At 39.2% G+C, this 14,986-nt stretch overlaps 1 protein-coding gene across 4 annotated transcripts in view; it reads left to right on the top strand.

The window, feature by feature from the left end:
* LOC139754583 (protein SCO1 homolog, mitochondrial-like) overlaps window positions 1-14,986 on the top strand; it is an 89,189-nt gene continuing 74,203 nt past the window's right edge. For 3 of the 4 annotated variants that reach the window (XM_071671982.1, XM_071671981.1, XM_071671980.1), the window contains exons 1-2: window positions 1,021-1,215; window positions 13,310-13,490. In XM_071671982.1, coding sequence (XP_071528083.1) covers window positions 1,117-1,215; window positions 13,310-13,490 — 280 coding nt within the window. In that variant the 5' untranslated portion in view covers window positions 1,021-1,116. Of the gene's footprint in view, window positions 620-1,020; window positions 1,216-13,309; window positions 13,491-14,986 lie in introns of those variants that run through there. The other variant, XM_071671983.1, reaches the window with a different exon arrangement.

Here is a 14,986-nt window from a genome sequence, read left to right on the forward strand (position 1 = left end):
AGTCTGGGCGAGCCTTTGTGTGATTCATTGTCAGCAACGCCAACCTTTGCACCAAGAAGGAGCGTCTGCTGTAACATAACATCTTTGGACTACTTACTATACGGTAAGGGTGGGGAAGCTTCAGCCTCAGGTGAATGATAGCCCCACAGTACCCATCTTGCATCCATTTATAATCTTCATTAGCGGGAATGGCTCAGGTGCAGTCCCCTCGCAGCCTTACAAGACGTGCCCCGCTGTCTCAAGAAGTCAGTTGCTGAGGTACCTTCTCAAACCACTCCACATCCATCTTACAGCAGTTCACCCACGGGATATCTGCAACGCTTCCTTTCTCCTGCAGCCACACCTTTTTATCTAAACATTACCGCGGGGCCTCGGCAACGCCTCCTCCCTTTTACCGCACAACCCCGGGGATCTCTGTAACTCCTCCTTTCTCTGGTAGCACAGCCAGAGTAGGATCTCAGCAACGCCCCCAGCCTCCTTCAACACAACCACATGACCTCGGTTATGCTACCTGCCTCCTGCAGCAGCAGCATCACGACTCAGCGAGGACTCGCCTCACCTTCCCTGCAGACGCACCGGTGGAGTCTTCTTACCTGCATCAGCAATTAGCACCTCACCCGTGAGTTGCTCTTCTCTGTTGACTAATTTAGTTATAACATTGTTATAATTGTTATTTATAGTTATGTGCTTGTGTCTGTAAAATCATTACAAAAAAGATGAGATACTCCTTAGTTATAGTATATCGTAGCTTGCTCTGAAACGTCATGCAAAAGTCTAGTAAATAATGATTTTTTTATAGTTTCATCATTCTAACAATGAATTTTATTACCGGCCATGTATGATCACTGGAATGACAATTAAAATGAAGTGTAAGGTACCAAGCTTCTTGTATAAGAATTCCGTGAACGTTAGTCACGTATTATAGGAAATATCTAGTAAAGCGATTCTTACTGCCATCTGTCGGTTGTTTTTATAGTCACACATATATGTTGCCATGTTTACTATATATCAGAACCAGCTGAGACGAAAGCAGTACTCATTAAATATTTACATCCAGCTGATGATGTAAATTCCTCGTCTCGTTAGAAGTAGTGTAACATTTTACTTGGTTATATCATGCAGGCCTTCAGAATGACTTTGATGGTGCCACGTTTGAATCAGGTGATCAAGAGCTGTGCAATAGTGCGGAGAACTGGAGTTGTACAATTATTACAGGTATGAAGGAACTTAAATGATGTACTTATTTTGATTATTAATTGATTTGACTTAATTTTGTATGTCCCACTAGGACCAGGACATAATATTCGGCCAAAACAATTATGATATTTTAGAAGTAAGGTCTTAGTTTGGTCATTAAGACAACGTTTGATAAAGCAGTGATTGTTATGCCGACTAATGTGCAATAATAGTCATTAAACCATCGATGCTAAGTAATACCGTTTGTGGATGAACGCTATTTTGTCGATTAACCAGTACCAGTGGTTCATCCCTTATATTGATTAGTTTACACCAAATGGTTAGAAAGTATGGTTCTTGCCTGTATATTCATGAATACTGCCATCACTTGTTTTAAAGCTAAATGGTTGTTAGGTGCTTTGTTTAAAGTGTTGGTGATATTTATTTCCTGTATCAGCATTCCATTCCCAGGGCGCCGCATTGAGCTGTCTTGCCTAATCCAACATAGCTATACTTTACATATTTAATTTAGCCAGCTGAACCTGTTCAACCTAATCCAGCCTACTGAATCTAACAAACTACTTCATAACATAACTTAACCTAACCAGTTTAGCACAACCAGCCAAACATAATTGAGGCTAATTAGCTGAAGCTAACATACCTAACTTAAAAAAGCTTAATCTAACCTAAGGCACGATGTGTTGCTCGAAGCCGCGCTGGGGAATGGAATGGCATTACTCTGAATGCAAGTCTCCAGTTCTACAGCAAATCATACTGCATCTAGTGTGATTAAGTGATTACAGAAAGCATTATTGTATGCATTTGGTAACAAATTAGCATTTGGCACTGATATTAAGACTATAAAATGAAGTTTGACCCACCAGTGCCATCTAATCGGCAAGATACCATTTGAACCACTAATGCCAACTTGTTATCCTTTGTGAGTTTAAGGTTATTTTGTCGACTAGTCAGCATCATAACCTACTTCGTATACTTGTTACCCGTCATTGTCTTCGATGATAGCATAGTCATCGATTTTGTTACCCATTTTGTTTTGCATTTTATGTCAAGTATAAAAATTTTTATGCTCTGTTTTAAAAGGATCACATTGGAAACAAGGCTTGTGTTTTTTGTGTTATTTCCGGAATTGTTATACGTACAGTACATGTGATATGAATTTCTAATGAAATATATCATCTGTTTCTGTATTCGTCTGTCTCTCTGTTGGTGTAAATGGACTCTGCTTCCAAGTGGTAGCACCATAAGCAAGAGTCCAGTGGTAAATAGTATTGTCAGAATGGAAAAAGTAGTTTAATCGAAGACCTTCTCAACTTAAGGATTGTGTGGAGCAGTGATGGCTCGAACTATGGCAGTGGGGATTTTCCTTAACCTGGTGGGTGCAACCATGCTGCAAAGGTTAAGCTTGAGCTCTCAGATGAACACATGTATGCTATTTTTCTCCTATACTTTTCAATCTTCCCATCTTGTTGTCAAAACTGATATTGGTCATTTGTTTGAGTTAAAATGAATTTCTAAGATTAGAATATTCTAAACTGAATTAAGAGTGCTGAATAGCCCAAAAGCCTAAATTTCATAATCCACTCGTCACCTTGAGTCCATCTTTTCTCTGTTCTTGCCAGGAGTGGAGCCTTGAATTTGTAGGAGTTCCATGAAAGGGGTCCTGATGTATACAGATGATAACATTTATTTGTTGCATATGCAAATAAAGGTTTAGAACCTGATCATATCCATAGTAATGTCTTTAAGGAAAAATATTAGGTTTCAAGGATTAATGATAATTAATTCAAAGATTAATCATTACTGGTGTTTTCATCAATATTAGTACATTTTATTTACTACTTAGCAGGATGAACTATTATACAGTCCACTTGTAAGACCGCATTTCAAGTATGTAACTCCATTGTGGAGTTCATATTTTGTTAAGGATTTTTAAGCAGTGTGTAATGTGCAGCGCTAGGCTACCAAGGCTTCTGAAGTTGAATTTGCCTTTACTGTTGTATAGGAAATCATATTAGTATATGCGCAAGACTAAGGTTTCTGTGTGGAATACTTGACATGAATGAATATGAGGGTATATTTCAGTTAATGAGTAGAGTGTTACATAAAGACACAAAAAGAAGATATCTGAGAACCACAGTAGGCTGAACATCAGAAAACAGTCAAATACAGGTGAAATGGTCTGTCTGATTGTGTCATTAGTTCTTGTGCAATAGAGACACTTGAACGAAATGCAGATTAAGAAAAGGAGATGCAAGAACTGGAGACTGAGGCTGACCAGCCTTTTCCGTTATGATGCCTGAGTTTCTGTGAGTAACCTTCTGCTTGGAATATCATTGATTTTATTTTGTAATGATAGTATGGTGTATTTATAGTAAAATGAGACTGGGAGAGCATAACTAGAATTGATATCTTTTATAGTAATAAGCTCGTCACATGGTTTGATCATGGTGTATTTATAGTAAAATGAGACTGGGAGAGCATAACTAGAATTGATATCTTTTATAGTAATAAGCTCGTCACATGGTTTGATCACACGAAGAGAATGAGTGAGGAAAGATTGACAAAGAGGATATATGTATCAGAGGTGGAGGGAACGAAGAGAAGTGGGAAACCAAATTGGAGGTGAAAGGATGGAGTGAAAAAGATTTTGAGTGATTGGGGCCAGAGCATACAGGATGGTGTAAGGCGTGCAAGGAATAGAGTGAATTGGAATGATGTGGTATACCGGGGTCGACGTGCTGTCACTGGAGTGAACCAGGGCATGTGAAGTGTCTGGGGTAAACCATGGAAAGTTTTGTGGGGCCTGGATGTGGAAAGGGAGTTGTGGTTTCAGTGTGTTACACATGACAGCTAGAGACTGAGTGTAAACGAATGTGGCCTTTGTTGTCTTTTCCTAGAGCTACCTCGCATGCACGCGGGGGAAGGGGTGTGCCATTTCATGTGAGGTGGGGTGGTGGCAGGAATGGATGAAGGCAGCATGTATATGTACATGTGTATATATATGTTTATTTCTGTGTATGTATATGTTGAAATGTATGGGTATATATATGTGCGTGTGTGGGTGTTTATGTATATACATGTGTATGTGGGTGGGTTGGGCCATTCTTTCATCTGTTTCCTTGCGCTTACACGGGAAACAGCGACAAAGTATAATAAGTTCATAATTGAGAGGGCTATGAAGAACAGAGAATATTTAGGGATGATTAACATAGAAGTAGGTGGAACACTTATAGGAATCAACAGTACCTATGAAAACCTTACTTGGTTTGGTCTGGAAGCCAATATTTAGCCTAGATTTCAGTGCAGTAGCCAAAATATATCGGCTATATATATGTGTTCCATCCTGCCACATGGTAAAAGAATGTAACTAGGAATGGTTGTTTAAAGTAGGATTAAGTAACCACACATGCACATACTGCACTAATTCTGGATGTAAATATACGCAGCAACAAAAATGCAAATATGAGACCATAAGTGAAATATTTTTCATATAACTTAAAAAATGATAAATTTCAACTGGCAGAGGAAGCTGAGTCAGATTTTCAGAGGTTCTTTGTATTGATACAAATGTTACTCTTGCTTTCTCAATAATTAACCCCACATATTTCCTGAACTTCATAGCCCTCCTCATTATCAGCATGTATAAAGTTATAGGAATAGAATATTTCTCTGACCATTGCTCCTCTGATCTCATTTTACATGAAATATAGTGCACTGTCATCGCATGATAAAGTCACTGATATTATAATGTGAGTGAGGTTCTTTTAACCCCTAATGTTCCATTAAGTAATGCTTTCCAGCAGCCTTCATCATTTGTTACTCAGGTTATTTAGAATATTAATTGAACCTTGAAAATCTAGGATATTCATAAACAAATGAAAATAATTTCCAAAGCCTGTTTTGTCTACTACTTTCACTGTGCCCAGTAGAATGCAAGACAGGGGCCTTTGTGTCAAGTGAGTGGCCACTGTTCATGTTTTATTGCTTATTTTACCTACACCAAGCATATTGATTACAGATATTTAGTTTGTTAAATCTCTTCTTGCTGTAATCAGCAAGTTTCTTTGATTTTTTTTTTTTCATAACAAAAGTAAAAAGGTTTGTAGAACTACCAGCAGCACTGGTCAGATACATTGTTATGGTCAGGCAGGAGCTGGCAGCACTGCCTCCACTTTTCTTAGAAAACTTTTTCCTTCTTCAACTTACCAACTTTCAGTGCTGAAAGATTCCCTGTCAATCTAGTCAACAGCTGCTTTGTTTCTGTTGTAGAAAACTTGCGAATATTTTTATCATTGACATGGCTGAAGAATAACCAAGTATAGAGAAATGATTGCACACTACCATCTCATCCACCACCCACACCTTGTGCATGACCTTGAAATTGAGGCATGGAAGTCAATGCTTATATATTCTGGTAGAACGATTCCTCACCTCGTGTAGATATCCACCTGGAGGTGCTAAGAGTAACACTAATATTATTACGACTTTGAAGTTGAGGAAAACACGAGGTTCAGAAAAGTTGCCTGTACAATTTTAGTTGGTGAGATGCTCTTTTAACATTTTTTCTTTAAATTCTTCATAACTGGTGATCTTCAGTGCCACTTCTTAGCTTTAAGTGCCTAACAGGCCACTGCAGAGGGCAACTCTAGCAGTGTTTCCAGAGGCTCTTGCCTAATTACCACCTTTACCTAAAGTGTTTACCTCTTGTTCAACTTAATGCTGCTACCTACAACTTCTATCTGTTGTTCCTGCCATCCTGCCAAAAGGCAGGACTAGCACATAGTGCTCACTGCAGAAAAATCGAGAGTTGCGAAGAATGAGTTGTGTGAGCTGAATGTTCTAGTTCAAAGTTATGTGTGGGACAAGGAGAGATTATGTTTGTGGACAGAATGACAGGAGTCCACTTGTGGGTGAGACAGAAATGTAAAAGGGATCATTTCTAGAAACTGGTATGATATATGAAAACATACTTCTGATCGCACCTGACTTCCATCTATTTTCGTTGTTGTTGAAAAGAAATGTGATTATCATGGCCTCATACATAGTCTTGTGCAATCAAATGCACAGGAGTTCAGTTGCATGAATGTGTTTCAGTGCTCATATTTCATCATGTGGTGGAACACAATTGATGACAGTTACTAAAGTACTTTGACTATAACTGAAAATTATGGGAAATTTTGGCTTCAGGGTGAAATGGTAAGGTTTGAATTAAGGTAAATCTCTGACTCTAGATGATGATATGAGGTTTTCATTTGGTTATTTTGATTTTCAGAAGTATATTACATGCTCTGTTTTTCATGAACTCTATATTTTTCCAGACTTTTACAGCAATCCCCACTCTAAACCTATTCATCATAGAATAAAGTAATCCAAGTTGTACACCACCAGCCTTATTACATTCTAGACAGGGTACATTGTCATTTGAAAAGAAAGTCTGATATTCCAAATTCCCTTTTTTTGATTCCCTTTAATTAGAATTTTCTAAAGGTTAGATTTAATGTGGTTTGTTATGGTAGTCTTACCCTGGTATACTAAGGATACTTATCAAATGAATGAGGCAGGAGGTCAAGAGAGAGGTGCAAGAGGTGAAAAAGATTGCAAATAAGAGTTGTGGAGAGAGTATCATTAAATTTTTGGGAAAATAAAAAGATGTTTTGGAAGGAGGTAAAGTTCATTAGACGAGAACAAATGGAAACATCAGTGAAGAGGACTAATGGGGAGGTAATAACAAGTAGTTGTGATGTGAGAAGGAGATGGAGTGAGTATTTTGAAGGTTTGTTGAATGTGTTTGATGATAGAGTGGCAGATATAAGGTGTTTTGGTCGAGGTGGTGTGTGAAGTGAGAGGGTCAGGGAGAATGGTTTGGTAAACAGAGAATAGGTAGGGAAAGCTTTGCGGAAGATGAAAACCAGCAAGGCAGCAGGTTTGGATGGTATTGCAGTGGAATTTATTAAAAAGGAGTGACTGTTGTTGACTGGTTGGTGAGGATATTCAGTGTATGTATGGCCCATGGTGAAGTGCCTGAGGATTGGCGGAATGCATGCATAGTGCCATTGTACAAAGGCAAAGGGGATAAAGGTGAGTGCTCAAATTACAGAGGTATAAGTTTTGAGTATTCCTGGGAAATTATATGGGAGGGTATTGATTGAGAGGGTGAGAGCATGTACAGAGCATCAGATTTAGGAAGAGCTGTGTGGTTTCAGAAGTGGTAGAGGATTTGTGGATCAGGTGTTTCCTTTGAAGAATGTATGTGAGAAACACTTAGAAAAACAAATGGATTTGAATGTAGCATTCATTGATCTGGAGAAGGCTTAGATAGAGTTGATAGGGATGCTCTGTGGAAGGTATTAAGAGTACATGGTGTAGAAGGCAAGTTGCTAGAAGCAGTGAAAAGATTTTATCAAGGATGTAAGGCATGTATACGAGTAGGAAGAGAGGAAAGTGATTGGTTCCCATGAATATCGGTTTGTGGCTGGGGTGCGTGATGTCTCCATGGTTGTTTAATTTGTTTATGGTTGGGAGTTGTTAGGGAGGTGAATGCAAGAGTTTGGAGAGAGGGGCAAGTATGCAATCTGTTGTGGATGAAAGGGCTTGGGAAGTGAGTCCGTTGTTGTTCACTGATGTTACAGTGCTGGTGGCTGATTCGGGTGAGAAACTGCAGAAGCTGGTGACTGAGCCCTCTCATCCAGAACAGACTGCATACTTTCCCCACTCCAAAACTCCTCCATTTACCTCCCCAACAACCCCATTCATTAACAAGTTAAACAATCATGGAGACGTCACGCACCCCTGCCGCAAACCGACATTCACTGGGAACCAATCACTTTCCTCTCTTCTTACTTGTATGTGTGCCTTACATCCTCGATAAAAACTTTTCACTACTTCTAGCATACTCTTAATACCTTTGTCAGAGCATCTCTATCACTCTATCGTATACCTTCTCCAGATCCATGAATGCTACATACAAATCTCTTTTTCTAAGAATTTCTCACATACATTCTTCAAAGCAAACACCTGATCCACACATCCTCTACCACTTCTGAAACCGCTATGCTCTTCCTCAGTTCAATGCTCTGTACATGTCTTCACCCTCTCAATCAATACCCTCCCATATAATTTCCCAGGAATACTCAGCAAACTTATATCTCTGTAATTTGAACACTCACCTTTATCCCTTTGCCTTTGTACAATGGCACTATGCATGAATTCCGCCAATCCTCAGGCACTTCACCATGAACCATACATGCATTGAATATCCATATCAACCAGTCAACAACACAATCACCCTCTTTTTTGATAAATTCCACTGCAATACCATCCAAACCCGCCACCTTGCCAGCTTTCATCTTCCGCAAAGCTTTCACCACCTTCTCTGTTTACCAAACCATTCTCCCTGACCCTCTCAGTTCCCACACCACCTCGACCAAAACACCCTATATCTGCCACCCTATCATCAAACACATTCAACAAACCTTCAAAATACTGACTCTTATCTCCTTCTTGCTTCATGACTACGTATTACCTCCCCATTAGCTCCCTTCATCGATGTTCCTATTTGTTCTCTTGTCTTACGAACTTTATTTACCTCCTTCCAAAACATCTTTTTGTTCTCCCTAAAGTTTAATGATACTCTCTCACCCCGACTCTCATTTGGCCTCTTTTTCACCTCTTGCACCTTTCTCTTGACCTCCTGCCTCTTTCTTTTATACATCTCCTAGTCTTTTGCACTACTTCCCTGCAAAAATTGTCCAAACGCCTCTCTCTTCTCTTTCACTGAGTGAGAGAGAGTATCATTAAATTTTAAGGAAGATAAAAAGATGTTTTGGAAGGCGGTAAATAAAGTGTGTAAGACAAGAGAACAAATGGGAATATCAGTGAAAGGGGAAATGGGGAGGTGATAACAAGTAGTGGGGAAGTGAGAGGGAGATGGAGTGAGAATTTTGAAGGTTTGTTGAATGTGTTTGATGATAGACTGGCCGATATAGGGTGTTTTGGTCAAGGTGGTATGTGAACTAAGAGGGTCAGGGAGAATGATTTGGTAAACAGAGAAGAGGTAGTGAAAGCTTTGTGGAAGATGAAAGCTGGCAAGGCAGCAGGTTTGGATGGTATTGCTGTGGAATTTATTAAAAAAGGGGGTGACTGTGTTGTTGACTAGTTGGTGAGGATATTCAATGTATTTATGGTTCATGGTGAACTGCCTGAGGATTGGTGGATGCATGCATAGTGCCATTGCACAAAGGCAAAGGGAATAAAAATAAAGGTGAGTGTTCAAATTACGGAGGTACAAGTTTGTTGAGTATTCCTGGGAAATTATGTGGAAGGGTATTGATTGAGAGGGTCAAGGCATGTACAAAGCATCAGATTGGGAAAGAGCAGTGTGGTTTCAGAAGTGGTAGATGATGTGTGGATCAGGTGTTTTTGCTTTGAAGGATGTATGAGAGAAATACTCAGAAAAACTAATGGATTTGTATGTAGCATTTATGGATCTGGAGAAGGCATATGATAGAGTTGATAGAGATGCTTTGTGGAGAGTATCAAGAGTATATGGTGCAGGAGGTAAGTTGCAAGAAACAGTGAAAAGTTTTTATCGAGGATGTACATCATGTGTATGAGTAGGAAGAGAGGAAAGTGATTGGTTCCCAGTGAATGTCGGTGTGCGGCAGGGGTGCATGATGTCTCCATGGTTGTTTAATTTGCTTATGGATGGGGTGGTTGCGGAGGTGAATGGAAGATTTTTGGAGAGAGGGGCAAGTATGCAGTCTGTTGTGGATGAGAGGGCTTGGGAAGTGTCAGTTGTTGTTCGCTGATGATACTGTGCTTGTGGCTGATTCAGGTGAGAAATTGCTGATGTTTGTGACTGAGTTTGGTAAAGTGTGTGAAAGAAGAAAGCTGAGAGTAAATGTGAATAAGAGGAAGGTTATTAGGTTCAGTAGGGTTGATGGACAAGGAAATTGGGAGGTAATTTTGAATGGAGAAAAACTGGAGGAAGGTAAATGTTTTAGATATCTGGGAGTGGATGTAGCATCAGATGGAACCATGGAAGTGATAGTGAGTTCATAGGGTGGGGTAGGGGGTGAAGGTTCTGGGAGCAATGAAAAATGTGTGGAACGCGAGAACGTTATCTCAGAGAGCAAAAATGGGTATGTTTGAAGGAATAGTGGTTCCAACAATGTTATATGGTTGTAAGGCATGGGCTATAGATATGGTTGTGCAGAGGAGGGTGGAAATGAGATGTTTAAGGACAATATGTGGCGTGAGGTGGTTTGATCGAGTAAGTAATGAAAGGGTAAGAGAGATGTGTGGAAATAAAACGAGTGTCTTTGAGAGAGCAGAATAGGGTGTATTGAAATGGTTTGGTTACATGGAGAGAATGAGTGAGGAAAGATTGAGAAAGAGGATATATGTGTCAGAAGTGGAGGGAACTAGAAGTGGGAGACTAAATTGGAGGTGGAAAGATTGAGTGAAAAAGATTTTGAGTGATCAGGGCTTGAACATGCAGGAGGGTGAAAGCCATGCAAGGAATAAGGTGAACTGGAATGATGTGGTATACCAGGGTCAACATGCTGTCAGTGGATTGAACCAGGGCATGTGAAGCATCTGGGGTAAACTGTGGAAAGTTTGTGGGGCCTGGACGTGGAAAGGGAGCTGTGGTTTTGGTGCATTACACATGACAGCTAGAGACTGAGTGTGAATGAATGTGGCCTTTGTTGTCTTTTCCTAGCGCTACCTCGCATGCACGTGGGGGAAAGGGGGTCCCATTTCATGTGTGGCAGGATGGCCATTTCCCACATTAGCGAGGTAGCGTTAAGAAGAGAGGACTGAGTCTTAGAGGGAAAATCCTCACTTGGCCCCCTTCTCTGTTCCTTCTTCTGGAAAATTTAAAACGAGGGAAGGATCACCAATTCTTGCATTGATGAAGTGGTCCCAGGAACAGACAAGGAAAGGCTTCATCCTCTCGCATCAGTTCTCTAGCTTTCATTTGTAATGCCTAAAAGCCTGAAATCACAGCTATGCATATCCATTCCCTACAGACCTTTCCATGGTTCATCATGGACATTTTGCATGCCCTGATTTAGTCCATTGACAGCTGGTCGACCTCAATATACCACATCATTATAGGTCACTCTATCCCGTGCATGCCATTCACCCTCTTGCATATTCAGGCCCTAATCGCTCAAAATCTTTTTCTTTCCATCCTTTCACCTCCAATTTGGTCTCCCTATTCTTCTTGTTCCCTCCACTTCTGGAACATGTATCTTCTTTGTCAACCTTTCCTCACTCATTTTTTCCATATGTCCAAACCATTTCAGCAGAACCATTACTACTCACAACTACACTCTTTTTGTTACCTACCTCACTATTACCCTTTCATTACATGATCAAACCACCTTGCATTACATGTTGTTGTCAAACCTTTTATTTCCAACACAGCCACTTTCCACCACATAACCTTAGCTATAGCCCATGCCTCACATCCATATAATGATGTTGGAAATACTATACCATGCTCATTTTTGCCCTCCCAGATGACGTTCTCTCTTTCCACAGTGCTCCCAGAACCTTCACCTCTTCACGCACCCTATGACTCGCTTCTGCTTCCATGGTTCCATTTGCTGCCATTTCCACTCCTAGGTATCTTGAACACATCACTTCCTCCAAGCTTTCTCCATTCAATCTTGCACCCCAACTATCTTGTTCATCAGCCCTGCTAAACTTAATAACCATGCTTTTATTCACATTTACTCTCAACTTTCTCCTTTCATACACTCTTTCAGACTCAGTCACTAGCTTCAGCAGTTTCTCACTCAAATCTGCCACCAATGTTGAATCATCAGCAAACAACAACTGGCTCACTTCCTAGGCCCTCTCATCCTCTACACACAGCATTATCACCCCTCTCAACAAGACTACATTTACCTCACTCACCACCCCATTCATAAACAAACTGAACAACCATGATAACATCACACACCCCTGCTGCAAACCTTCCTTCACTTGGAACCATTAAAACACACACACACACACACACACACTTTTTTACGTATGCCTTGCACCCTTGATAAAGGCTTCTCCGTTTCTGGCAAAATAGTGAGTGGTATAATCATGAAGACTCACAACAGGTGATAGAAAATATATGATGAAAATGTTCATCATATACTTGAGAATATATATGATGAAAATGTTCATCATATACTTGAGAAGCAAAGTTGATTTTTGCTGCATTATTTGGTCTACAGTCAAACAAATGGAAGTATACAGCCTTGAATGTTTCACAGGTAAATTGATAGAATGGAACACATGAACTGTCAGGAGAGGTTGAAAAGGCTTAATCTGTGCATCATAGAGAGAAGGATGGAAAGGTACATGATACTTATGCATGGCAGCATATAGAGGGCATCAAGAAGAATGTATGAACTTAAAAGCTTATCTGATTGGAAGATACAGAATCATTGGGTTGGGAGTAATACCTGTGAATTTTTCTAAAAGGTATCAAGACATGGTTATATGTGAGTCTGTCAAAGAACTTGGAAAGACTGTTCATTGTGATGTTCAGAGAAATAAGAAACAACTTAGAAACATTTAAAAGAAAACTTGATAGACAGCTGATGTTGATCCCTGATCAGTCTCAGATTGACAATTACAGGAGGTGCATGAAGGCCAAGAGCAATATCATTATTCAATAAGTGAAACATATGGCAAGCATGATGCACTAGCCTTATCATCTTTGGAAATTCTCATCATAGATAAAGTACTTTTAGGTAAGTACTAATGGGTAACTGCCTTAGAGAGAAAATTTTTCGCCTGCAAAACCAACTGTACGTTTTTGGATTTGTGTGAAGTATTCCAGTACATAATAGTGTGCTAGATAGATAAAGAAGTATTCATGGTCCTAAAGTTAGCTTTAGTCCTGCTTCTCAGGTTTGGCTTGTGTGATGAACCTCCAAGTAAGTTGCATATTTTTCTTTAATACCAATAAAACTTTTGTGATTGATATGTTTTGAATGTTAATGAAAATGTAGTCACTGTTTATGGCTCAGTCCTCTGCTCTTGACTTTATCTCTTTCATGTGGGAAATGGCAAATATGTATGATTTTTTTTCTTCTATTTCCAGAAGTATCAAAATCCTTCAAGATATGTCATTGGTAAAAGATCCATGTCTGCATTACCACCAAAGATGTCAAAGCCACCCAAGGAAAAGGGACCAGTGTCTTGGAAGTCACTCTTAGCCATAGGAGTGGTAGGGGCTGGTCTCTTGGGCTTTATGTTGTATGTCAAGTCAGAGAAAGAATTAGGTTTGTATGCATTTTCTTTAATTTGTTTACTATGTTTCATGATTGAGAATATATGTCAAACTATAGTTTTAGAGGTATGTTCTATTTGCCTTTGCCTGGGGCTCATCAAATTCCTACAACCACTCACTTCATTCTTACACTTCTTTAATTAATGTGGACAGAGTCTTCCACACTGATATGCTCATATCTCCCTTTCTGTGGAGGAAGATGATAGATATCCCCAATCCAAAACTGGCTAATTTGAAGGACACCTTTTATGCAGACAATGAAGTAGGGAACCAACTTAATCAGTTTAAGGCTTGTTTTAAAATTTTTAATCTCTAACTCACCAATTTCAGTCAGATTGTCCATCCATATGTTATCACTATTCCATTCTCAGTTGATAATATGTAATTTGAATAACATGTTGAAGCTGCAAAGAAATAGATTACTAATGAAAGAGGTGGATATGCAAAGAGAATATTGGTAATATAGATAATTTGCTTAATGTGCTGCAAGTTAGGTTGTGCTGTATTGTGATTGTTTATACTGTTGTCCCAATTTAATGGAGTGAATCTAATAGATAAACCCTTTTGCAACATCTATCAGACATATCTTCGACCCATGACTTTTATGTTGAAATGTGAATGTCTTCTCTTATAAAAGTGCTTCTTCATTTTTTCTGATACACTGAGGTGATTCATAAAGGTAAATCAAAGGATTTTTCAGATTAGAACAATATCTGCATTCTTATCACTTCTACTCAGAAAATGCTTTCATTGTGTTCAGTCCCCAGCCATTCATTTAGCATCTTCATATGATATATCCTGAGTCCTAATGAACTCTTGTGTTGTCAGTTTTTTACCACTCCATTGCAACTGGTAACGCATTTGAATTGATGCTGCTTCTTACTGTTCACCAAAGGAAATTAAGCAGACAGACTGACACTGGGGTGATAATTGATAATGCTTGCATGACATATCCTGACTGGGGAAGTCTAAAGATGGTGTTTACTTACAATGTTTGAGCAACTGAAAGAATGTTTTAGAACTTATAGGGTAAGTGACACTAACTGAGTGTTTGAGGTTGTTTAGATAAAAGTAGGAATTGTGTGATATGGTTATAATGAAAACAAATAGAAGGAATGAACGCATGCACACATCTACCATCAGAGGAAGGTAGAGGGACTTCCAACAAACCGATCACTCACAGTTGAACCTAGCCATATATTGCATATAAGGACAGAAATATGCTATGTACCTGGATTGAAAAAAAGTTGCATAATCAATAAGAAAAGTAGAAGAAAAAAATGGGCATCACCTAGAATGCTTCAAGGTTGGATCTTTGCTAATATTTAAGAGACATAAAATGGTTAATTGAGATTGCACGAGTAACAAACGACATTAAAATCAAATTTTGATGCTATTGGTAATAGCAGAGAATATAATGTTATTGGAGCATCTCGGTGATAAATATGGATAGTAGTTAATCAAGAATAGGTATTATTATGTTGTTGA

Source organism: Panulirus ornatus, chromosome 17, assembly GCF_036320965.1.
Source record: "Panulirus ornatus isolate Po-2019 chromosome 17, ASM3632096v1, whole genome shotgun sequence".
Classification (NCBI taxonomy): Eukaryota; Metazoa; Arthropoda; class Malacostraca; order Decapoda; family Palinuridae; genus Panulirus; species Panulirus ornatus.